A 25,050-nucleotide genomic window follows, 5' to 3' on the forward strand; every position below is an offset into this window, starting at 1 on the left:
GGTTCTCAAAGTGCGGCCCGGGGGCCAATGGCGGCCCGCAGAAACATTTCTGGCGGTCCGCAATGAATTACAGTTGATAGTTTTAATCCAGGAGCGACTAAGCTTGTTAAATGTTTATTGGACATTACTGGATACAGACCAATAAGTGTAAACAAAAATACTGGGTATTTACCTGGTTTCTATATGGTGAATTTTAGTGTATTATTGTGTTATAAGCTGGTAATAAGCAGGTATCTACAGCCCCCAATTACTAGCTATTTACCCAGTAAATATATGGTAACAGAAATGTGTTACTTGGTATTAACCTGTAATTAGAAGGTAAGAACAATGGCCAAAATACTGGGTAATTACCCAGTAAATTATAAAGAGTTATTATATTAACGCTTAAATTACTTAACGCTGAACTGTAGAACTGCAATCTCGTCATTAAAATTATTAAAAATGGGATTTATTTCTGGGTTTTTTCAAACCGAGGTGCAGTGTCTATGTCCGGCCGACAGGCAACGCTGCTTAGATGCACAACAACTATCACGATGCGATTTCTGCCGGCGAAGAAGAAGAAGAAGAGTCGGCGACACGATGAAGTAACATGCTACACACAGCTCGTCGTAAACTGGAGGCTCTTTAAGCAAGAAAATCACATTTTGTCGTCACCTTTTCCAGAATATTTCTTCTCCACTTCGTCAGTGCGAACTTTGCTTCAACGGAAACGCAGGTACGAACTGTTATCCGACGCGAATTGACTTTTGGCTAAACTTGTGCTAGCGAGATACGTTTACGTTAACCGCTGAGTTTGAGTCCTTGTAACCGATGATTTTAACCCAAACACGACATTTTCAATAATTTGGTGTGTTTAACTTATGGTATGTCATGTCTGACAGTTGTATTTTAGGTTTTAGTTTAGGTATGTGTCGACGTAGTCCCCGTCATTTGTGTTAAACTAACGTGGTTAGCGAATGTTCAACTGTAAAACTGGAATATCTTTCTCAAAAGTCGTAGAATTAGATCCTTTTGGTAACCTCTTAAATTCGGCACACATAACAAACGTCCATTATGATTCTCTTTCTTTAATAACTCGGTAGACTTGGCTGAAATTCGCAGCTTTACACATTGCAAGAAAGAAGAAAGAATTGGGACACTGGTTGTTTCTGTATGGGCATTTTCATGACACCATGACAGGTCACAGTAAGAAAAACACAGGTGTAAATGGTCAAATGAACGATGGCTGAGTTAAATTTAGCTTCCCCCAGTTTCAGGGAGCCTTGCTGGTTTATTGTCACTGTTCTGACTTACACAAACTGGACCGAGCCATCATTCATATGCTCAACATCCCTGATTTTCCTGCTACAACATGTTAAAGGTGAAGTAAGTAGTTTATAGTGCCATCTAGAGGAGAGGCTGAAATGTACAACAAAGAACCGCTCCTCTGCTCACCCCCTCCCTTCCCTGAGCGCTACGGTGTCCTCAGCCGGTCAAATGTCGTCCTCGTCGTCTTTCTCCGTGTCAGAAGATGAGGTTCAGACGAAGCGGAGAGAGTGGAGGCGGGACTTCCTCCACAAGTAAAGCGACGCTTGATTTGTTCTCTCGCGTTTGTCCTTACAGGCTCCCGTAGAAACATGGCGTCTCGCTGCTAACAGTGGCCATGCAACCGCGACCCGCGACCATGTTATTTTACACGACTTTTTGAAACACTACGAAAATGAAACAAAAACTATTATACAGCGACTAGACAATGCAGGAGCACATAATATGTATAAAAAAGTGGATTTTGGGTCATATAAACCCATAAATACTACACAGTGTCCCTTTAAATAAACCTGTGAAGTCCTGACCGATATTTTATAATCGTATGTTCATATGATAAGTAACTTCATTGCAAAGGTCATTATCTTATACGCACAAGTCATTGTTAACAGTAGCTCTGTTGAAACAGCTTCAATAAGACTGAACTTTATAGGTTGGCGTATGTTTAGTCATCAGATTTTGGCTTGAAAATGTTTGTAAACATGTTTGTTTAGCTTCTAAATCACTCTGTAAACTTTCCCCCCAACAGCCGAGATGCCTGTCCTCTGCAGCTGCTGCGCGGAGAAACGAGCCGTGCTGAAACGTCCAAAAACGGGCCACTCGTTGTGCAAGGAGTGCTTCTTCTGGGCGTTCGAGGAGGAGGTGAATCGGACGATCGTGGCAGCAAAGCTATTCAAACCCGGGGAACGCGTAGGAATTGCTGCTTCAGGAGGAAAGGACTCCACGGTTCTTGCACATCTAATGAAGCTCCTGAATGAGCGCTACAACTACGGCCTTGAGCTCATGCTGCTCTCCGTGGATGAGGGAATCACTGGTTATCGAGATGACTCGCTGGAGACTGTGAAGAGGAATGAGCAACAGTATGAACTGCCCTTGACGATCGTGTCGTACGAGGAGCTGTACGGCTGGACTATGGACGCTATAGTGAAGCAGGTGGGACTGAAAAATAACTGCACCTTCTGTGGAGTGTTCCGGCGGCAGGCGTTGGACAGAGGAGCCGTCATGCTGAAGGTGGACAAGATATGTACAGGTAACATCGAAACCAAATATCATTACAAGATTTACAACCTTGAATTTACAATTGATGTTACAGCTCCCATAGAGTGGTCCTATCACACATATATGTGAGTTATGGAGGTCTACTTGCATACATGAACTTGTTTTTATGGTCAAAAACCTCCTAGTTTCTGCAGAGAGTGCTTTGTAGAGCCTGAGAATACAGTAAAACCCAGCGTTCTCAGCAGTGGCTGAACTGTTTGTTTCAAAACTTTAGGTCTTCATAAATGAGGTAATGGCGCAGATACAACAAAAAACAGCATTAACTGGAACATCCGGTCAATGGGAGCTTTTAAAGTGATTTTGTACATCGATAGTCTGCCGTTACAATCGATTTGCCTCGGGTGCACTGTGGAGTCGGTATGAGTGTTTTTAATGCCATGCTAACTTGTATCATTGACTTGCGCTAGCCATAGCATCAGCGAACTCGGCAACTAGAAGAACTGAATTACATTTCTTGAGAACGTCTCCAGACGTCTCCATCACACCGGCTGAGTTGGAAAATAGGTCTTATGTTAAAAATTCCGAACTATCCCTTTAAAGAGTAAATATTCTGTGTGATTTAGTTGCAGTAGCTTGACGTTGCATTTTTTTTAAACAGGTCACAATGCTGATGATGTGGCAGAAACGGTTTTGATGAATGTTCTGCGAGGAGACATCGCTCGCCTGCGCCGCTGTACTGCCATCTCAACTGCCAGTGAGGGTGAAGCAGTGGTGCCGCGCTGCAAGCCCCTGAAATACGCGTACGAGAAGGAGATTGTCCTGTATGCATACTTCAAGAAGCTGGACTACTTTTCCACTGAATGCATCTACTCGCCCAATGCTTATCGTGGCTATGCAAGGACCTTTTTAAAGGACCTGGAGAGTGTAAGGTCCAGCTCCATCATAGATATTATCCACTCTGGTGAGAACCTGTCTGTGCGTGAAGGTGTAAAGATGCCTGTGCAGGGGACCTGTAACCGCTGTGGCTACATCTCCAGCCAGATGTTGTGCAAGTCGTGTGTGCTGCTGGAGGGGCTGAACCGAGGCCTGCCAAAGCTGGGTATAGGCAAGCACAACCGTCTGCATCATAAAATTCTCTCCCAGGAGCCCCTCACTGAGAAGGAAGAGAGGAAACTCAAATCTGCTGAGTTTTGATAGTTTTTTAATCATCTGTTTTAGTCACCATGACAGCGACAATGTTTTTAGAACAACATAATATCTTTTTGCAAAGGAAAAGACCAGTCTTATTCAGTGTTTCTCAAATGATCCAAATAACCACCATGCACTGGTAAAAACATGGAATAATTAAATAATAAATGTCCCTCAATCTAAAAGGATAATAACAAGGCAATCGGAGATGGCAGACTTCAACCCATTCACGCAACAAGCCTCTGGTGCCCTCTGTTGGTCAAGTGTGGAAACAAATGATCAGACGGACACACAGAGGCACCAAAAACAATACTTCACTCCCACTCTGTGGGGTGAATGTCTACGTTATCAAATGCCATTATTAATTCAATAATTTATTTTTACAGCCGTTTCCCTGATCACAGAAAAATCTCTTCATACAACACACACCAATAAAGAAAGATATAAGTTCATTTAAAATGTTACTTTATATCCCAGCATATATTTATTTTTTAGGAGTTATTATACTTTGGGGTGAGGTGCAGTGACTTTCCTCCCAAGTTGTTTTATAAACTATACTTCCATAATAAATACATTGTTTACAAGTTTTCAGTGTTGTCTCCATGTTTTTCTTTGTTTTTTCGTGCAGGTCTATGAAGAAGCTGGACTTTCAAGTTCTAACTGGAATGGTATGCACTTCAACAGTGAAGATCTAAAGTACAATCTGGTAATGCCTTTGGTCACTTTAGTTTATGTTCATTGTTAGTTATATTTCTTTAAGTGCAGGAAGGTATGGGTTTAAGATAACTGAAACTGAACTGTGTTTATAAGACTAACTGTAAATGTATCTCATAGATAATTCTCTTGACACACAATACCTTTTTTTGAATCTTGCACCTGGCAAATACTCCATATTACAAAAAATAAAAATAAAACGAGTAAAAACTAAACTAAAACTAAGCATTTACAAAAATCAAAAATGAATAAAACCTAGCAGCCCTGCTCTAAATACGAATTTAGACTAACTAATTTTAAAGAAAAACAAAAAGTCAAACCTGAATAAAAACTTAATCTTTTGACAGCCCTAATTATAACCTTGGTCCATCTGACCCCTGACCCGGGGAATTAATCCTTTCCATGTGTGCTGCCACCTTGTGGCCGCTAGATGTCACTAGGTCACCGAGGCCCAAACAGAGCGCGCGCTCACGTGAAGTACACATGCACATAACGCGGCGCGTTCACGAGAGCAACCCCTGACCAACTTCCAGCAGCAGCAGCAGCAGCAGCAGTGAAGAAGTTCGTGGGGGGAAATCCAGACTCTTGTCAAAGGGTCAATAAAGCTCGGCGAACGCGGAACGGACGAGCTCCACAAGCCGGTCAGTCAACATGGACGACCTCGGTGAGTCCACGGGCGGTTTTATTTCACTTTTTTTAAAGCTCCTTTTTAGTTTTTTTGCTAGAGCGGTGACTTTGAGTGAGCGGAGAGTTAGCAGCGGGGTGGAGGAGTTAACGTTAGCAAGAGATTTGATTTAAAAAAAAAAAAAACAAAGTGTTTGTGTCGCAGTGGAGTCAAACACAACTGTTTAGGAAATAGTTTTACACGACACTGAAGCCGAGGGAATGTTGGACGTTTTACATTTGACTTCTTTTTATAGCAGCTTGACAGTCGTTAGCCTTTAACCACCATCTCGTTTTTGTGTGTGTGTGTTTGTGGTAATAACAACATGGTCTGCCGTTAATTTTAATCAACGAGTATGAGATGAGTCCGTGTGCCAGAGGGAGGAGATGTTTGGCTGACATTTTAACATCACCTCCTCAACTCCTGCCCCCAGGCTGCTCATTCCAGCTTTGAAGTGGAGTCAACAGGCCTCCTCCTCATTTAGAGACTGCTCACTACAGCACAGTGTCAGCTCAGCCCAGGCTGCTCACTTATAACTGACCTCAGACCAGTCAGGCTGATGGAGCTGCTGGTGATTAAGGGTTTTCCCATAATTCATTATTCTGTTGTTTATTTTCCTCTATTAATTGATTATTAGTGGTTCGGTTCATGAATGTCTGTGAGTGCTCCTCAAACCTCTAATATATTAAAGGGACACTGTGTAGTATTTATGGGTTTATATGACCCAAAATCCACTTTTTTATACATATTATGTGCTCCTGCATTGTCTAGTCGCTGTATAATATTCTTTGTTTCGTTTTCGTAGTCTTTCAAAAAGTCATGTAGAATAACATGGTCGCGGGCCGCTACTGCATCGCCACAACGCCATGTTTCTACAGGAGCCTGTAAGGACAAATCAAGCGTCGCTTTACTTGTAGCAGAAGTCCCGCCTCCACTCTCTCCGCTTCGTCTGCTACGGCCGCGGTAGCTCCGCCCTCTCCCTCGCCTCACGAACCTCATCTGCTGACACGGAGAAAGATGACGAGGACGACATTTGACCGTCTGAGGACACCGTATCGCTCAGGGAAGGGAGGGGGTGAGCAGAGGAGCAGTTTCGTTGTTGTACATTTCAGCCTCTCCTCTAGATGGCACTATAAACTACTGACTTCACCTTTAAAGGTGCCATATGTAAGAATGTGGCCAAAAACAGTTACTACGTTCAAATTTAAAATACCGAGGTCTTTTAGGTTTCGTTTTTTTTGACGTAACTGGCAACCCGTGGTTGCTCGGCAGCTGAGACTCTACTGACTGCAATGATTGGTAGACGGCTGTAGGTGGCGCCACATGACGCCAAAACATGATTTCAGAACATAAACATGATTTGCAGTCTGCAAAAGATTTTTTTTTAATGCGAATATTTTGGCTGTACTGTTGTTGTTGGTGAGTTCAGTTTGTTATATGAACATTATTCCTGAGGATTGTAGGGCCAGTTGCTTTAGATTTATTATATAATGCACCTTTAATAATAGGCAAGATTGCTTATATTTCATATACATTGATTGAAGAACTCTAAAGGTCTAGTGTGTTTAGTGTTTACATTTACTCGCTTCACTGCAGACTGCTGTCCTAAACTAGCATGGAATTGATTTATTAAGTAAAATAAACACTATCTGCAATTTGCCCAAATTCAGCTTATTAATATTAAACTATTACAAAGCAGAAAAAAACAACTTAGGTTGGCTGCCATTCAGTGTCTTTGTACCATACTTTAACTTTAAAATGTTTAATTATTTACGCTAACAGAGCAACAATTCAGTCTCTTTGTCACCCCCCAAAAATGCACTGTTCTGGAGTTTGCCATGTTTTCCTGGCTGACTTCTTCTTTTTCTGCATATCAGTTTCTTCTATTATCTCAAAGCCCTGGGGTGGAAACTGGAGCATGTGCAGATCGTGCACCCAGGCCACGTTTTAACATATACATGCAGTTGTAATTCATCTCCCAATTATTCATCATTATATCTGGGTGTGTTAGTCCTACTTGGGTGCAGTCTCGGCTACATGTTCATATGTATTTGGAAAATTCTGGTTTTAGTTGAATTAAAGGGGACATATTATGCAAAATCAACTTTTTAATCATTTTAATACTTATATTTGGAAGTGATCATCTTCACTGAATCAGTGAAGATGATTCAGTGAAGAATACAAAACAAAACATCATCTTATTTTGTTGCTTATTCTATTCCTACTTTTTAATTTTACACTCTTTACCCATAGTGTGTTTGGATCCCTATCATTTCATGTAATTGATTTTAATCTCACGGTGTATTTGGTTTTGTGTAGAATACAAAACAATGGTTGGTTCCTGAATCCTGAACTTGTGCTGTTTTGAGCTGTTGATTTCTTCTCCTGGGCCACTTTTCTATATTGCGTGTGTTTAGGTGTGTCAGTGCTTGTCTTTGGTCAGGAATGCATGACAGACCTTGAACTGGTGGAGCTGCAGACTTGTTGAGCCACCGATTTGATTTTGCGCAAATACACCAGATTAATACGTTTACTATGTATTAGTAATTACAATTTACTATTGCGATTTATATATTGATATTTTTGCAGTTTTCACATTTAGTTGGTATGTGACCAAAATGGCTGTCAAAGTAGTAAAAGGGGTTATCGACACAAGACGTGTGTTTTTGTTGAGCCGATTGTTATGAAAGTCTCTTTGGTATGGCTGTCGTATTTGGTGCACATGTGTAGCATATAATATGATTATTTGGTGAGTAATAATTGAAATATTTATTCGTCAAAATAGAGAAAAATGCAGAATTAAAAATGTAAATGTGTACAATAAAGTCCTGCCCCCAAATATATTCAGTTCATAAATGGATCCTCACTTTATATATATATATATATATATATATATATATATATATATATATATATATATATATATATACACAATATATATATATATATGTATATATATGTTTTTTTTACATTTTGACCATCATTTTCTTTGTTCCCGTCAGTGGCGACTGTTTTTTTGTGCCTCTCTTTAACCAGTCTCCTCTTCAGTTCATTATCCCTTGACCTCTGACACTGACCCTCTGACCTTCTAAATTTTGTTGTTACAGTTTGCACCAGCTGTTTCGTTGGCTATATTTACCTTGCTCATTCAAAATGAATCCCTTGTTTTGCCTGGCAGCAGGTATCCACTGGAACTCTTCCATTGCACTGATCTCTCAGAGTAGAGTTTAAATGGGTTTGCAGATTGTTTAAGTGGCTAGACGATGGCCCACATTTTGAGCCTGGGCTACTATGAGAATACCTCCAGGGCACATTGGATGCTGTCGCTGCCATGGACGATGTGAAAGGGCTGATTGTTGGTTGAGAGGGAGCCTGCAGTTTTACTGAAGTATAGTAAGAGGGGCAGGCTGAAGTAGGGGGCGAGGCTGCTTAGGAATTTCTGTGTCGAGGTCCAGGGCCAAATGCTCTCTGGGTCATGACTCATCTCCTACCATGACCATCAGCTTTCACACCACTAGTTGGATTATTTGATCCGCACCAGTCAATACAATTGTTATTATGTAACATATGACTCCTGTGTGGTCCGCTTTCACACCAGCAAACCAACCAAAATTGGCCCGATTGACGTTTCATCAATGTGTTTATATCTTCCGGTAGAAAAACACCAATTTTGACTCACTATGGAGCAACACGTTCGCACATTGCTACTTGCTCTGATCTTCGTTAATTACATTCTCTGTATTGGCCATTTTTGGCAAAATATCCAATTTGAGAATGAGTCGCGGCTGCGTCTGGAGAACAATCTGCTGATGCGCCAGGAGACCACCTCTTTTTGGCGGTCTCGGTCCGCTTGATATGGTGCGGACCCGAGTGCGATTGATGCTTTCACACCAACGAAAACGAAACCAACTAGAGTTTTTGGTTCGAATGGGTCGTTTGGTGCGCACCAACTGCTGTTGGTGTGAAAGCGCCCCCAGTCTATCTTCGTCAAACACCAGTCCTTATTCCTTTAATGATTTTTCTGATCGACCGCTCTGCGACGAAAGCGTAAACATTTTTGTAGCAAAGTCCTACGTCCTCCATAATTATTCATAAGCAAACCTTGTTAAAAATGAGTAAATATTTAATTTCTGTGGTTTCGCTGTGCTTCCAGTAAAACTCCAGCTAACGAGATCCCACAGGTCCTTGACCCGGGGCTCATTGATGACTTCACAGGTTTACATGAAGCTCTCGTGGATACTGTTCTGCTGTTCTGTGTTGGTCACCACTTGAGAAAGGGATTTCCCTCTTTCTTTCAGTCTGTACCTCCAAAATCACAGTCTTTATGGCGCTTCACTGTTTTGTGTTTGTGGGGCAAGAGGCCACCACTCGACTCTCTGTGAATTATCTCAGTATCATGTAAGGTTCCGGCAGCCTGACCTCACAGGGCATACGTGAGGCGTGAGGGAGAATAACTGTCAAACACCACAGGAGTCCTCTGGTCCTATGTGGCGTGGCAGTCTGATGAATTGCTTGAATTTGCTGGCTAAAATTTAACCCATTGTTTCCCATTTCAAATGAAGAATAAACTTAAAAATCATTATGATGTTTGTTTAATTCACATTCTATTACATAATCAGATTAAATGTATTTATTGTATCTTTTACTCACAAAACACACAGTACTAGCAGTAGTAGTAATAGGCCTTTCATTTTCTTAGAAGTAAGTGACTTTGATGTCAACTTTTTGTAAATTTAATTAATTTTTTTTCAGTCCCAACTCCCTCTGTTGTTGTGGGAATTGGAGGTGCATTGGAGAGTTTTTGGTTCGGATGGATCGTTTGGTGCGCACCAACTGCTGTCGGTGAGAAAGCGCCCTAATACTCCAACTTGTTTGCTGACATCTCACTTTAATTGCGCAAATAACTTCCTGTGTGCAGAATGCAGCCATTCTGAGCAGCACAGAGTTGGGTGGAACCGATCGGCTTCGTTAGCATTGTGTGAACTTGGCTGAATGTGTTTGTGACACGTGTTTGTGTAGAAAAATGACGCAATTCTGTTTTAAATAATAATTTATACTAAACTCTCTTTGGAAACCCAAGGTCAGGCAGATTCCTCAATTCCAGAACAACACTGCTTAGCTGTTTTTTTTTTTTTTTAACTACAACAGCAGCATTACACTACTCAATAAAATGTGTGTTGATGCTTTCCAAGTAAAACAATTGAAGAGGAAATTGATTAAATGGAAAACAACCCGCAGTAGTGTCATGTAACCTGCCAGTGCACACACATTGCTTCATCTTGCAAACAGGTACTCGTTATCACTGCCAGGCCTCAAAACTGCCAGAGGCAGTAATGTTAGCTTAAACAACGGCACCTGTTTCACATGCCTTTAAACAGTCCTGTTAGATTTACTCTAACTACCAGTTGATCACCATGTAAGAGGAAGGCGAGAGTAAGAGTTGGCTGTGGTAGAAGCAGCGTGGCCTTAAATGTTTACAGCATTTGTGCAGCATACCAAAAGATCTTGGAAGCTCTCTTTAGTGGTTGCTACGTCCCAGCGTATCTGCTGTACAGAGTTTGTGTTGCGATACTAGCTATCATCACCCCGCGCGAGGGCTGCAAGGCTAGCACGTACCCGCCCCTAACCACTGGGCTCCACGGCTAGGCTAGAGGGAAGCTACTGACTGTAAATCAGTTTTGCTCCTGAGCTCCACACCCATCCTGTTCTGGGTCTGGGGAAGAGAGAGAGAGCTGCATGGCTGACCTCATCGCTTAGGCAACAGACCCTGCCCGACATCCTGAGGAAACGGAGGCCAAAAAACAATGAGCAGAGTCATTGCTGGAGGCCGGCAAACACTGGTAGAGGGGGCAGCTGTAGTCCTGTACTCTGTGTTCTGGCTGTTAAAATTGAGTTTTCTCTTGTCATTGCAGTGTTGCCACATTGTTTCTTCAGTTGCGGCACCCTTCTTCTACTCTTTTCCTCCTCCCAAGCCATTTCCACACCTTCCTTTTTTTTCCAGTTTCTTGTAACTTGGCCCGGGGGAACAATGCTGATAATTTTCCTGACAGCGCTGTGTCATGGAGTAGAAATCAAGAGTCACTGCTGGATTTTTCAAACAGTACTCGGGTCACACTGTATTTAAAGATGCGGGAGCTTTATATATATATAAAATATAGTCTTATATCTATATTTTTGTCACATTGTTTTTAAATACAACCCGCAACTAGTGGGAAATTGAATAAATCATTTCAGTAATGATTTGAAGTGAGGTTTTCTGGTTGTGGTTTCTGTTTCAGTCAGTGCAGGAAAGACAAGACACTCTTTCTTTTTGCGTCGTCCTCAAGCTTCCGTCCTGTGACACAAAAGACCACTCACTGACATAGAGTCCTCACATATGTGTGGCTATGAATGTGTCTTCAGTGAGCGGGTGTTACATCAGTCTTTAGACTTACCCTCATCATCTGAATTACTGGTCCGTGGGGAAGTGCTTTTATTTTGGTCCAGCAGTCTCTCTCGGGGGGTGAGGGTGTCATCTTTCAGATATGGGACTGCTTGGCAGGGTAGAGTATTTTTAGGTATGTTTATTTTGAAGTAATCACCCTAAGATGCCTCCATCTTTTTGATTGTATGCTATTACACTCGTTCATTCATTGTCTGGGAAAAAGGTTGATATTGGAAGTATGTTTTTCATTTATTTCTCTTGTGAAATATTATTTGAAAAACTATGTGTTTTTCTCATTGACTCATTTTATCATTTTATTCTCTGTTCCTGGTTTTTGCTGAGGCTTCCCTGTCTGTCCCACTGGCATCTCACCATCCACCCCCTCTCCCTGGCCTCAGCCTGTCTTGTTTGATATAAATATCATGTCAGGCTGGCCGGCCTGATGGGGTAGGGTTTCGGTGTGGGGCTGTGGCCAGTGCTGCTGCTTTTTTGCACCCTGGCTAATAACAGGTGAGCTGGGTCGCCCATCGCTGTTGCCCCACGTATTAATCAAAAATGTTCAACAGCTCTTATCCTGTCCCTGCCTGTTTGCACTGTACTTCACACTCTGTGGGGAAATGGGCAGTGCAAACATTGACATCTCCCTTATCCTGGAATTCAAAGCATGCAGTAGTTATGCTGTAGTTGTGTGGAATGGGACCTGTAATTGTCAACACATTATTTTCATTTTCCGGCCTGACAGAAAGTGTTTTGTATTCAAGCACATTCCCGACCGGCTCTGTACCTAGAGTCCTGTGGCACTGGAGGAATGTGTGTGTACGCTCCCTGCTCCAATAGATTTCATGGCAAAGCATAATTTTGATTTTTGAAGTGGACAGAGGAATGCGTGGAATTCCCCCGTGCACCTTCGCTCTCATCTGATAAACACTGCAGGACTGTGGCAGGGCCTTGGGTGGGGAGGGGGGTGTGCAGAGGCAAGACTGCACATGCACCCACCGCCACAAGAATGTGTTGCAGTATCAACACAACTTCAGAGTCGTTTGTTGAACATAATGTAGATTAGTTAGCACAGCGTGACCACGGATGGATCCCACGACACAATGAGCCACTGTCGATGTCAATCTGTTTATTGTTGAAATGAGATGTTATGTTTCATCTCGATTCTTGAATGAATTGTTAGTGCTGGTCGTGTCCCGCTTGATCACAGCTTTATTTTTTTCAGAACTTGCACAATAGGCTATTGAGTGCGGATGCTCTTGGAGCAGAATTGGACTTTGTCCACCGAGGCTCGTATACCCCCCTGTCTGGAATGGAAAAGATTACAGCCTGTTACTTGGCTTACAGTGCATGTTTGCATTCTTAATGCTTCTAACTCTGCAAGGATCAAACTTGTCCGAGGCTGTCCGTTCCTAATTCCACATTCAATACTGCCCTCCTCAGGGAAATGAGGGAAGCAAGGAAATGTCAACATCATCTTTACACTCTGTTTGTCCTTTTATGGCTTGTGTAAAATGACATCAAAGAGATAAAGGTTGCTGGTTGATAATAAATATGGTGATGTAAACTGAAATTGGAGCAGTTAAATGCAGTGAAATGTGTGTTCAAATCGCAAAATCCACCCTTGTTAATCTCCCACTGTAAGTGCCATCCATTCTAGGGCTGCAACTGATTATATTTACATATTGTTAAAGGTGCCATAAGTAAGAATGTGGCCAAAAACAGTTAATACATTCAAATTCAAAATACCGAGGTCTTTTAGGTTTCAGTTTTTGACGTAACTGGCAACCCGTGGTTGCTCGGCAGCTGAGACTCTACTGGCTGCAATGATTGGTAGACGGCGGTAGGTGGCGCCACATGCCAAAACATGATTTCAAAACATAAACATGATTTGCAGTCTGCAAAATATTTTTTTAATGCATTTGTCTGTACTGTTGTTGTTGGTGAGTTCAGTTTGTTATATGAACATTATTCCTGAGTCACTGTGACATATTAGGAGGATTTTATCATTTATTACATAATGCACCTTTAATATTACTTCATTTTTAATTTTAAAAGAAAATTCTCTGTCCCCTTCCTCAAAGCCCACGATGTCACGATGAACTATGCAGGCAGGGTGCATCATGCTCTGATTTAATCAGTGAATATGTGACGGACCACCCCCTGTGTGGTGTCCGTTTATTCTGGACTTCATGGGCCTCGGCCTGACTCACCAATGTGTAGTATCAGCAGGTGGTAGGGGGTATAACTGCAAAGATACTATTTTAGAAGAGTCTCAGAAACTTGGCTCCGACTCTTGAGTGTTTTGGAAGACCTCAGGCAGCACAGCCATCCTCTCTGTCAAGGCTTGAAAGAACTTTCTAGGAATGAATTACTATAATTAGTAAGAAAAGAAGACAGTTCCCAGCTCCGATTAAAAAAGAAAAAAGAATAAACGTCAAAATAAAACCTGCAATCGTACACATGACTTACCTTTGGCCCCAAACCAGTCGTGGTGTATTTCTACAGGCAGACTTTGTTTTATGAGCGACAAAGTCAACTTCAGTTGGCCCTTGTTGAGCATGTCAGCACCAGGTGCAGATTATTTTGAGCTGGTCGTGATATTTCAGCACATTTGCACAGACATGGGCTACTTACTGAGCTTACCGCTTTAAATAGGCTGGTGCTCCCATGTGGTTTATGTCAAACTTCATGACTAAAACATTTTGCCCCTGGGCAGGAGGAGAGTCCACTTCATCTGACACTCGAGTCTCGTTCATCTGTGCTTAACATTTAAAGTTTTGTCTCGTGTTGTCTATTTCAGTTTGAACGTAACTGTCCGACGTGTGTGTGTGTGTGAAGTCACAATACTATTAAATAATTAGTACTGATGATTTAGAGTGGAAATGAGTCTAATACAGCCAGGCCGTTACTGCCTGTATACGGACATTTCTTGTGTTTGTTATTAGGTAGTATGTATGCAGTAGCTGCTTTGAAACAATAACGTTTTTTAAAAGATTGGGTAGTTTTGGCACTCAAACCACTCCCCCCAGGTCACTGGCAGCATGTTATCTCAGTCTTTGTGTGGACTGCCTCACACACACACACGCATATATGTTTCAGGCTGGAGGATATCAGTGGTACAACAGGTGGAAAGAATAACGTGTGTGCCGACTCTGACGCTGTTGCTCGCTTTATCTGACCTACCATATATTTTTAAAATCACGCTGTTTTATTATCATTACATATACGTTGTCCATTGTGTTATTTTAATGACTTTTTTTCCCAGTTGCTCTGTGTGTAGTCAGTTTTGTTGGGATCGTGTGGACATGGTGTCTGCCTCAAGTGGCCTCATGTGCTATATACGTCAGCGTAGCGATTTATAATTATGTTGAAATAACACCCACGCAAAAGATAAACTGTATTTCATAACTAACAGACGCCCCCATTGTTCCATTTGTCACTGTTTTGGAGTGATTACTTGAAGCAGACTAACAGCTCCGAGCCTCTGTAGTGTAAAACAGTATGCAGTCGGTGATTGGGCTCTATTCTTGACGGCCTAAGGATGGATGGATTGTGTGATGTAAGGGTCTATTTTGTTCCTGCATTCCTCTGCACAGTCATCATGGTAACACTGTGCCCCCTTCAGCCCCTGGACCAGATCCAGAAACACTTTTGTGTCCGTCTGCCTCTTTGTCCTCGTCGTTCTGTCTCGTTAAGTTCACAGCCGTAAAACAAAGACTTGTCGCAGGCGTGCGCACATTACTCACAGAGGTATCATACACTGAAATGACACATCAAACCCATTGACAGCACGGTTGTATTTATAGTGCGATGGAAAACAATGCGTTGTGGCTTAGAGTGAGATGTTTTATGAAGGTCTAACGAGGTTACATTCATAAACTTGGCTCTGTGAAACTGACCGGGCCTTACTTTATTGTAAATTAATGATATGTGTGAGGAGAAACCTTTTTTTGTTGACATAGAATGAGGTAGTGGATCTAACTCGCCACCATTGTTTCTTTTACGGCCTCACAACACAGTCGGTAGTCGCCTCAGAGAGCCCAGCAATGCCAGTAAATCATTTACTGGTCTCCACTGCAACCATTTTTGCAGGAAGCATATAGACAAAACACTGCTGTGTTGTATGTATCATAAGGAACAATTTGCAGAAAGATGGTAATTCATTCCAAAAGTAAGACGTGGCCTCATCAAGTTTTAAATGTTTTTGTGAGTTCTTATGCAAGCACATTTTCAGTTCAGATGTTGAACAAATAAGTTCAATGTAAATGCGATTGTATTTTTCCAGACGCGTTGCTGGCAGACCTGGAATCAACAACATCCCACATCTCAAAGCGGCCGGTGTTCCTGGCCGAGGAGACCCCCTACTCCATCCCTACGGGAGGACACACCTATCAGGATGTGTCAGTTCCACCTCCAGTACCCCCTCCACCCTCCGCTGAGGCTCTGAATGGTTCACTGATAGACCGATCGGATTCCCATCACTCATCTCAGCAGGTAAATCGTGGTAGATCTCTGTAGTGGGATGACATATGGAAAATATACATTCACCAGCTATTTTATTAGGCACACAGGACCCACAGCAAAGTGGCAGGAGTAGTAAATAGGGATGCACCGATAAACCTTTTTCCATCCCATCCATCCCTAGTAGTAAACACTAGTGCTTAAAATCCCAGTAAATCAACAGTTTCTGAAATGCTTACCAGCCCATCTGGCACCCACAACCAACCACATTTCAAAATCACTTGAATCACATTTTTTCCTCATTCTGACTTTCTCAGTTTGATCTACAGTAGGTCACCTTAACCCATGTCTACATGCCTAAATGTAGACATGGTGTACACTTATTTGGGGGTATATATACAGCATTTATGCACGTTATAAATTGAAAGCCCAGTGAGAAGTGTTGAGATTTTACTGACTGGTTTGTTTTCTGCAGTCGTTAGGTTCAGCACAGAAGAGCTCATGGTCCAGGGACAGTAGCAGCCCTCCGTTGTCTCACATTGAGGAAGACCACGTGTACAGGTAGTCTGCCGTACACATCATATTTTGTGAAATGTTTGGCTTTTTTTCCAACATGAAAATTCACGAATAATTTTCGGTCCTTGTGCGTCCTCCTCAGTTTCCCAAACAAACAGAAGTCCTCAGACTCATCAACAGCAGCCATGACCTCTGCCCTGGGCAGTAACCTCTCAGAGCTGGACAGGCTGCTGTTGGAGCTGAATGCAGTGCAGCAGAGCTCCCCTTCATTCCCCACAACAGGTAGACGTCTGCTAAGCCTTCAGCATTTAACAGGGCTGTTTGTGGTGAGCAGAGTTAGTCATACTGTTACTGTGTCCTCAGAGGAGGCAGCTCCACCCTTACCTTCCTGCAGCATCACCCACTATGAGAATGGCAGTGGCCCTGACATCCTTGTGAGCCCTCCTCCGCCCCTGGAGAAACCCAAGAGGAACGGAACAAGGTTGGATGAAACTCGACCAACTGTGGAGAGTCTGCTGGACGAGCTAGAGGGCTCGGTGCCTTCACCCAGGTACAGACAGCCTGCCATCTACGATTCCTCTTTAACTAACAGTATGTCCTTCATCTGATATTGAACCGTCCATCCTCACATGTAGTAGTCAAATGTTTTCTTCCTTCTTATGATATAGTTTAACAAGACTATTTTAGCTTTTTGTTTGGCTTTTTGATGTGTTTTTTAAAAGACAGGTGATCTGTCAGTTTAAGCAGTTGCCCCAGGGATTCACTCATACACTCATGCAGCTCAAACAAAAATGCCTGTTGCAAGTTATGTAGTGGAGTTTTTGTTATGTTCAAAACAATGGCATAACTATAAAATGTGAAAATGCGAGGCAGCACAATGTCTGTTTAAGGACGTTCTCTGAAGTCGCTGTGGTGTAGAAAATAAAAACAGATACTTTAGTTCTTTTCAATAAACTGGTTTGTGTATTTTCCAGCCCTCCTGCTTGTCACGGCGACGTAGACTCGCCCTCTCAGCAGCAAGCCAGAATTTCAGCTTCCTGTGCCACAAGGGAGCTGGACGAGCTCATGGCGTCTCTGTCTGACTTCAAGGTAAAAGGCAGAAAAGCTTCCGTCATTGTCCCCATGATTTTTCTCTCCCGTTTCTTCTGCTTACTCTCTAATGTCTTTCTTCTCTAGCCCAGTTCTTTGGGCTCTCTGCTGGAACCTGTAGGAGCATCCTCCTGTTCTCCTCTTCCTCCATTCTGTTCCTCCGTCACCCCAGTCGCATCTCCTCATCTAAATCTTTCCCGCCCATCTACCTGTGCCTCTCCCCTCTTTTCTTTGCCCGCTGGTCTAGAGTTGCACATAGACGAAGATGGAGGAGATGGTGGCTCACGGATGTCCCATCTAAACCGCCTCCCTCTCCACAGTCCTATATCCTCCCTTTCTGCAGCCAGCGATCTAGACATGGACTCTGCCCTCGATATCTCTGCCTCCATGCTCTCGTATCAAACCAAGTCTCTGCTTGTCCTCTCTCAGTCTGCATCCTCTAACTCCAACCTGACGAGAAATAGTTCAAGTCCCTCCAATACCACCACCACCCCCTCGCTCACTTCAGTTAACACTGTTCTGGACCACAAGTCCTCAAAGAGCTCCAGTCCATCTGTAGATCGTGTTTCACCCTCAAACACCGTTGGTAAATTCTCTTGTGGTCCTGAGACTACGAACAAGAGCTCCACTTCTTTTCATGACCTTGATTTAAATTCCTTCAGCCCTCCTCTCTCAGTGCCAAAGACTCCCTCCCCCCTCCCTGCTTCTCTGTCTGTATCTCCACCTTTTGTACACACTTCTTCAAAAACATCCTCACCATCAAGGGTTTCTCCTTTGATGGTTCCGTCTCCAATGGCCTACGCTGGCCCCAGCAGCACACAGCTGGTGGAGCCTAGACCTGATGATGACCAGAGAGCCAGCCCCTTCACTGTGCAGCGTCACACCATGGAAGAGCCATCACTGGATGAGGCGCTTGACAAGCTGCTACAAATGAGTTTTGCACAGAATCACGTGGAGGAATCACAGTTGAAAATGGAGGCACAGTGTTTGGGCAGAGGAATGCAGGTTGTGCACGAGGAGCTCGTCCTACCCATGGACAGAAACAGTGTGCAGCCCGACACGTTCACCAGTGCCACCAACACCATCACGGACGGCTCTGTGGATGGAGGCACTGACGGAAACGGAGAATTGGACTGGGCGGATGAAGATTTGTCCATGTCTTTCCATGATGGACCCGATGGCACCATGACGCCTTACACCGAGAGGCCGTTCACTGATGGCAGCATGACCCCGCTGACGGAGGCCAGCTGGATGGATGAGTCCATGACCCCGTCTTCATGTCCTGGAACCCCCGATGTTGCCCTGGACCTTCCCATGATGCAGGCTCCTTATATGGACAGAGTCTCTGCGTCTGGACATGTATGCATCTCCACTGCTGCTCGACACATGTGCACAGCTTGTTTGGTTTACATTTGGCCTTGTTTTATGTCTTGAGATTTTTGCAGTGATACAAGCTCACATTTTTGCTCCACCTGCTCAGAGGGTTTCTTTCATGTGTTCCTTTGAAAACATGTTGTATAACAGTACTTCGTTGCAAAAGAGAGAGAGAGAGAGAGAGAGAAGTACAGTATATGCAACAGGGGCATGGTGTGAATCAAACCACTGGGTTTGCAGTCACAGTGTAGGCCTCCACTACACTGTGGTCATAGCTTAGTTTTCACACATCTCACTTCCTGGTTTGTGCTGTAACATACAGCTGGAACAGTCAGTGCAAGATGACACCCTCTTGCGTAAATGACATAAAACAGACTTATTCTTCTTGCAAAAGAAAAAAGAAACCCTCTTTTATCAACAAATTGGAGCTCTTTCTAATTAGAGTTTTCGTTTTGACTCTCACAAGTAACTCATTGATTTCCAGTCACTACCAGTATGACACATAAACGACCAGCTTCCTGTTGAGGATCTGAGTGTGATGTCTGACTTTTGGTTGTGAAGTTGGAGTGACGTTAGCATGCAAGACATGCATGAAGCGTTACTTAAAGCCCACTAACTCGTCGTCACGGCGTCTTCGTGGCTTGTTGGACATTTGAAAAGCATGATTAATGTGACTTGCGGAGCTCTGCTGAAACGCTTCAGGTGCTTTATGATTGGAGTGGACATGTGATAAAGCTGCTCGTCATTCCACTTCAGCTAAAATCAGTGATAAGGCGAACTAAGGAGACTCCTAACGTGCATCCCATGTACCGAGACGGTCTCCTACGCAGGAAGATGGGACCCGTCATCGTCAACAAGAACACTTCTCAGGATCGCCTCATAGAGGAGCTTCAGGGAAAGCTAGGGATCAACCGCGCCGAGCGACGACGTAAACAGTCTGATGACTGGCTAACTGAGGGCGTCATTGTCATGTCCAAACCCCAGCGTTTCCGTCCTGATGGGGACAGCAGTGAGGTCGATAAGGTTGGCTTTGTGTGCTTGACAATTATGTCCCCCAAGTTTATCTTTTTCCCAATTATTTCACCTTCCACACTTTTTCCTTTGTATGTATGCTTCCTTCTCCCTGTTTTTCTCTCCTTTTCTTCAGATCATACTTCCTCCAGAGTCTCCTGTCCCTGTGAGGAAGGTGCTTCCACCTCTCTCCCCCCCAGCCCCCCGCCACGCCCCCGTCGTAGAAGAACCTAAGCAACAGCCGGCTGTACAGCGACCCCTTTTTCCCATACCGCCACCCCCTCCTCCACCCCCCTGTCACCTTGCACAACCTCTGCGCTACCATGAACCACTTCCTGCTCGACCCCAGCAGATTGCAAAAGCTTCACAACCGTCACTACCAGCCCCCATTCAGGAACCCCCTCTCCCCAAGTCAGAGCCCCCTCCACCTCCTCCTCCTCCTCTTAAAACCCCTACATATCATCCACCAGTGGAGTCGGTGACTCCGGTAGCACCCAAACTGCTGGTGTCTGTAGGCTGCCAAACAGAGTATGACCCAATCTTCCCTCCAATGCAGGCATGAAACGCTGTCTCTTCTTCTCACTTTTGTACTGTAAACATCTTAGTAACACGGATGTTAAACACTGAGCTCATTTTATTACATTTCATCGAGCACATCCGCATAATACATAACTGTGTTAATGACAAACCCTTTCAGATCATGGCCCAAGGTAAAGGTGGCGTTCCTGGTGGGCCACCGACACAAGTCAACAAGCTGGACAACATGCTGGGCAGCCTGCAGTCTGACCTCAACAAACTGGGAGTGCAGACCGTAGCTAAAGGAGTGTGCGGTGCCTGCTGTAAGCCAATCGTAGGACAGGTGAGAAAAGACCTACAATATAAATACGAGATATTTTGTCATTTTAACCTCTTATTCAAAAAAAAAAACGTCACAGCACACACAATGAAAAGCGGCACCGGAGCGTCAGCGTGATTATGTAAACAAAAAAAACACGTGTCGACTGGACAGCGGAGAATCTACAGATTCCAGCGGTACCATTTTTATCACTCTACGACCAAGATTCACGGATCCAGTCCCAAAATAAGAGCAAAACAACAACTGACTTTCAAGAAATAAAACCAGAAATATTGTCTTACCTTGCTGTTTATCAAAACAAATTATTTCCACCAGAACCAGGCATCTCTTTACTAAAACCTCTGTAATTTCACTCTGCTTCACTTCAGCAGCATCAGACTTTGCACAGCTCATGTCCACATGTTGTTACATGACCTCCGTGTGTTTTTAAGCTCCTACTGCATAATTTAAAGGTGATATTTGCTTTAAAATGCAATATTTTTTTAGGCGAGAGAAAAAAAATCCTTCAGTTATGCTGTGTTCCATGTACATTTACTCTGACACAGTGGCATCTACAGTGAAACTCTGGTAGAATCTCACAAGGGTTATCTTTATTTGGATTCCAAGATAATCCACATAGAGCTTGTAACTGCAGAGATTTACTCAATTTAGTTTGGGCATGTCATTTTCGAGCAGGGACGGGGAAGAAGAGGTTAATTACTGAAAGAGTTTGAATATTAAATGTGTGTTTTTGTAATGTTTGTGTAGGTGGTAACTGCCATGGGCCGCACATGGCACCCTGAGCACTTTGTGTGCACACACTGTCAGGAGGAGATCGGCTCCAGGAACTTCTTTGAGCGCGAGGGACAGCCTTACTGTGAGACCGATTACCATAACCTGTTCTCCCCGCGATGCCACTACTGCAACGGGCCCATACTGGACGTGAGTCGCTGCTCATCCTTGCAATTATCTCCTGCTGAGGTTTGCGCTCGGTCTGTAATGAAACGTTGTCTCGTGTGTGTTCAGAAAGTTGTGACGGCGCTGGATAGGACATGGCATCCAGAACACTTCTTTTGTGCTCAGTGTGGATCCTTCTTTGGCCCAGAGGGTACTGACATTCCCTCGTTACTTTACCTTTTAGACACATTTGATACGGTATCGGTGTCATGTTGGAGTTCTAGTTAGTCAACATGTAAAATGGTGTCATCTGTGTCTGTTTTTGCTTTGTAGGTTTTCATGAAAAGGATGGGAAGGCTTATTGCAGGAAGGATTACTTTGACATGTTTGCACCGAAATGCGGAGGTTGTGCCAGAGCCATTCTGGAGAACTACATCTCGGCGCTGAACTGCCTCTGGCACCCTGAGTGTTTTGTCTGCAGGGTATGTACCGTGCTTTTCTGCCTCTAAGCCTTGTACGTTCTTCTCGTGCTCATTATTCTGCATTCTAAACAATGAAAAGAACAGCAGTCATCTGCTGTCTATTAGCTCCTACACACAGGAGTGCCGTATCTCTCGGTCCTAGTCTTGAATAACGCTGTATTGAGAATAATAACAACATTCCCCTGTGTCTGTGTCACACAGGAGTGCTTCACCCCATTTGTGAACGGAAGTTTCTTTGAGCACGACGGTCAGCCCTACTGTGAAGTGCACTACCACGAGCGCCGTGGCTCCCTGTGCTCCGGCTGCCAGAAGCCCATCACGGGCCGCTGCATCACCGCCATGGCCAAGAAGTTCCACCCGGAGCACTTTGTCTGCGCCTTCTGCCTGAAACAGCTCAACAAAGGCACCTTTAAAGAACAAAACGACAAACCCTACTGCCACGGCTGCTTCGTCAAGCTGTTCAGTTAGGTCCACATTAAGTCACACACACACACACGCGTAAGTGTCTGAGGCGTCTTTACCATAGGCTGATTGTGTTTGTATCAAAGAAAGTTGTCTGTTTTTTGAATGGTGTTGTTAGGTGGTTAGGGATTGTGTATGTGCATGAGGTAGAAGCAGGATCCTGTCTCTGGCAGAGGAAAAATACTTTGACATGTCCTTCAGAAATTACGTTTATTTTTGAAGCTTTCGATGGCTCTTGGGTCGGTCGGCAGGCCTCAGGGTGATGCAGACGTGCTCCGTACTTTTTAAAATCTTTCAGAACAAGTGAGATAAGAGAGAGAAAGAAGGTTTTCCACCAGCAAAATGTTTTATTTTTTTCACATTAGGTGGCGAAATCTTACCGAACACTGTAGAAATCCATGAAATACTCTGCATGTTTGACATTGTTGCTCACTGGTTGAGTGTGTCATTTTAGGTATCATGGGGAAAAGAAGAATATATAAAGAAGCAGTTAACTAAAACAGGGAACACATTGTTTTTAACATTACATTATATCCCGTTTCTTACTACTCAATAGGGTGGAAAATCTCTGTTGGAGAATCAGCAGTAGCCATTATTTTTTTGTTTGTGTTACTGTTTTTTTCAGACATGATCATGACATGAAACACTGGGTCTGGACATTTCATTTTCTAGAGTTTGTTCGTTCACGTGTGAAGAATTCAGCAGGGTGTTGTTTTGGGTCAGAAACAGGAAAAGGTCTGGAACATTGAGCAGGAGGGTGGGTGGTGCTTACTCACTCAGTGTGAACATTTGACCAGGTAACTGATGGGGGGGGGGGGGGAGGAAGGACAATTCCAGTAAAATGTCCAAACGTCAGTGGATGTCTGAAAGCAGCTCATGTCAGTGATAAGTTAAGAAAACACCCTTGTATGAAGCTTTTAACTGTTTGTGAGACAGAATCTCAAGCACACACATTTATTATTTGTTTTTTTTAGCCAAAATCAAGCATGTATTGATGAATATGTGACAGTGACTGACACTGAAAGAAGGAATTCAGTATGTGGGCTTCCACCAGGAAACTGCAGTATTCACTCTCTCAACTATATGGTTGAACAAACCTCATGTTTTTGTGCTGCCAAAATCATTCCTTATTATCTTCACTGAAGAAAAACCATCAGAAAACAGTGTCTTGCAGTTGTCTCACAGTGAAGTGGAGCCTCACAAATCATTTTGTGAACCTCTTTAATGACATGTACTGTTTTTTTTGAGTACACCGTGAGGATTTTCTTGTTTGTAGTAATCCAGAGCAGCTACTTTGTAGGTAAAGCACTGGCATGCTCGTCATGTGCACGTGTTTGATAACCACTTATTTGAAGAGGGAGAGAGAGAGGAAGCTGACCCATGTTCACTGTTGTAAAGAAAGAAAGTACACCATGCAAACGTGCCTTTTTGTATGTCGGCTATAGTCTCTCTGCCATAGTTTCAATATCATGTGTAATGACACTGGCAAATTCAGCAAAAATACTGACAACAGTTGTTTTCACGTCATTCGTTCTGACTGTAACATGTCGGCTGTTCAAGTGAGAGCCTGGTGGTCTGCGAGAATCAACTGTGGGACTGTGATGACTCGTGTCCCTCAGCATCTGAGTAAAGTCTACTGTATGAAGACTGACCGGGTCTGTACGTGTACGTGGAGCAGATACGTCAGGCTTTTTGTCTCCTTCAGGGAATTATAGAGCCTTAACTCACACACTCTATTTAAGAGATCATATAACTGTTTTTTCAAATCGATTTGGTAGAGTGTTTATTTAACCAAAGCCATACCTTCCTTTGTTTTTGTCTGTTCCCCTTCCTTTGTTTTTCCCCTTTTCTTTTAATTATGAATGTCAGTTGTGATGAATTCTGGGATTCTCATCTCGAGACTAATTACTCAAATAAATTCTGTTTTGGTATCAAACTGATATTTGGAGATTTTGTTTGTTAAAGGCTTTGATATAATATAACCCCGGGTATCTTGTCCTGTGTGTCTGTTGAGCAGGGTTGCAGGGTTTAACGGTTTACATATTTCCAAATGTAAAGACACTTCACTTGTTTAATAGAGACAAATATATATATGAGCAACATAATTCTGATGCAGCTCTCCATTGCTGGAGAAAAAGTCATACTTTAGTATGTCGTCCAAAAATGGAAAAAATGTCATAGTATAGTATGTCGTCCAAAAATGGTCAAAAACATCATAGTAGTATGTCGTCCAAAAATGGTCAAAAACATCATAGTATAGTATGTCGTCCAAAAATGGTCAAAAACGTCATAGTATAGTATGTCGTCCAAAAATGGTCAAAAACATCATAGTAGTATGTCGTCCAAAAATGGTCAAAAACATCATAGTATAGTATGTCGTCCAAAAATGGTCAAAAACGTCATAGTATAG

At 43.2% G+C, this 25,050-nt stretch overlaps 2 protein-coding genes across 3 annotated transcripts; both read left to right on the forward strand.

Moving 5' to 3' along the window:
• Positions 1 to 584: 584 nt before the first annotated feature.
• ctu1 (cytosolic thiouridylase subunit 1 homolog (S. pombe)) lies at positions 585 to 3,841 on the forward strand. Its single transcript, XM_083902263.1, has 3 exons — positions 585 to 715; positions 2,054 to 2,554; positions 3,182 to 3,841. The coding sequence occupies exons 2-3, from the start codon at positions 2,059 to 2,061 to the stop codon at positions 3,715 to 3,717; spliced, it is 1,032 nt and encodes a 343-aa protein (XP_083758389.1). The 5' UTR covers positions 585 to 715; positions 2,054 to 2,058; the 3' UTR covers positions 3,718 to 3,841.
• A 1,118-nt stretch (positions 3,842 to 4,959) lies between these two features.
• On the forward strand, positions 4,960 to 24,834 carry LOC310938454 (uncharacterized protein). Of its 2 annotated transcripts, none has more exons than XM_083902948.1 (14): positions 4,960 to 5,089; positions 15,799 to 16,007; positions 16,450 to 16,535; positions 16,633 to 16,772; positions 16,854 to 17,040; positions 17,465 to 17,579; positions 17,667 to 18,938; positions 19,710 to 19,976; positions 20,101 to 20,520; positions 20,662 to 20,823; positions 21,568 to 21,741; positions 21,826 to 21,907; positions 22,030 to 22,178; positions 22,380 to 24,834. In XM_083902948.1, exons 1-14 carry the CDS (start codon positions 5,077 to 5,079, stop codon positions 22,644 to 22,646), a joined length of 3,543 nt encoding a protein of 1,180 aa, XP_083759074.1. In that variant the 5' UTR covers positions 4,960 to 5,076; the 3' UTR covers positions 22,647 to 24,834. The 2 variants fall into 2 exon arrangements, with proteins under 2 accessions (XP_083759074.1, XP_083759075.1); XM_083902949.1 differs by having other exon boundaries at positions 5,036 to 5,066.
• Positions 24,835 to 25,050: the final 216 nt, after the last annotated feature.

The sequence above is a fragment of the Microchirus variegatus genome (assembly GCF_963457635.1).
Source record: "Microchirus variegatus genome assembly, chromosome: 16".
In the NCBI taxonomy this organism is placed as follows: domain Eukaryota; kingdom Metazoa; phylum Chordata; class Actinopteri; order Pleuronectiformes; family Soleidae; genus Microchirus; species Microchirus variegatus.

What these genes read in the sequence shown, in the direction of transcription:
- ctu1 (XM_083902263.1), top strand. Translation starts at nt 2,059, where the DNA reads ATGCCTGTCCTCTGCAGCTGCTGCGCGGAGAAACGAGCCGTGCTGAAA. An exon ending in GGTGGACAAGATATGTACAG is followed by an intron (nt 2,555 to 3,181) that starts GTAACATCGAAA and finishes TTTTTTAAACAG; the next exon opens with GTCACAATGCTGATGATGTG.
- LOC310938454 (XM_083902948.1), top strand. An exon ending in CCCATCACTCATCTCAGCAG is followed by an intron (nt 16,008 to 16,449) that starts GTAAATCGTGGT and finishes TGTTTTCTGCAG; the next exon opens with TCGTTAGGTTCAGCACAGAA. An exon ending in GAGGAAGACCACGTGTACAG is followed by an intron (nt 16,536 to 16,632) that starts GTAGTCTGCCGT and finishes CGTCCTCCTCAG; the next exon opens with TTTCCCAAACAAACAGAAGT.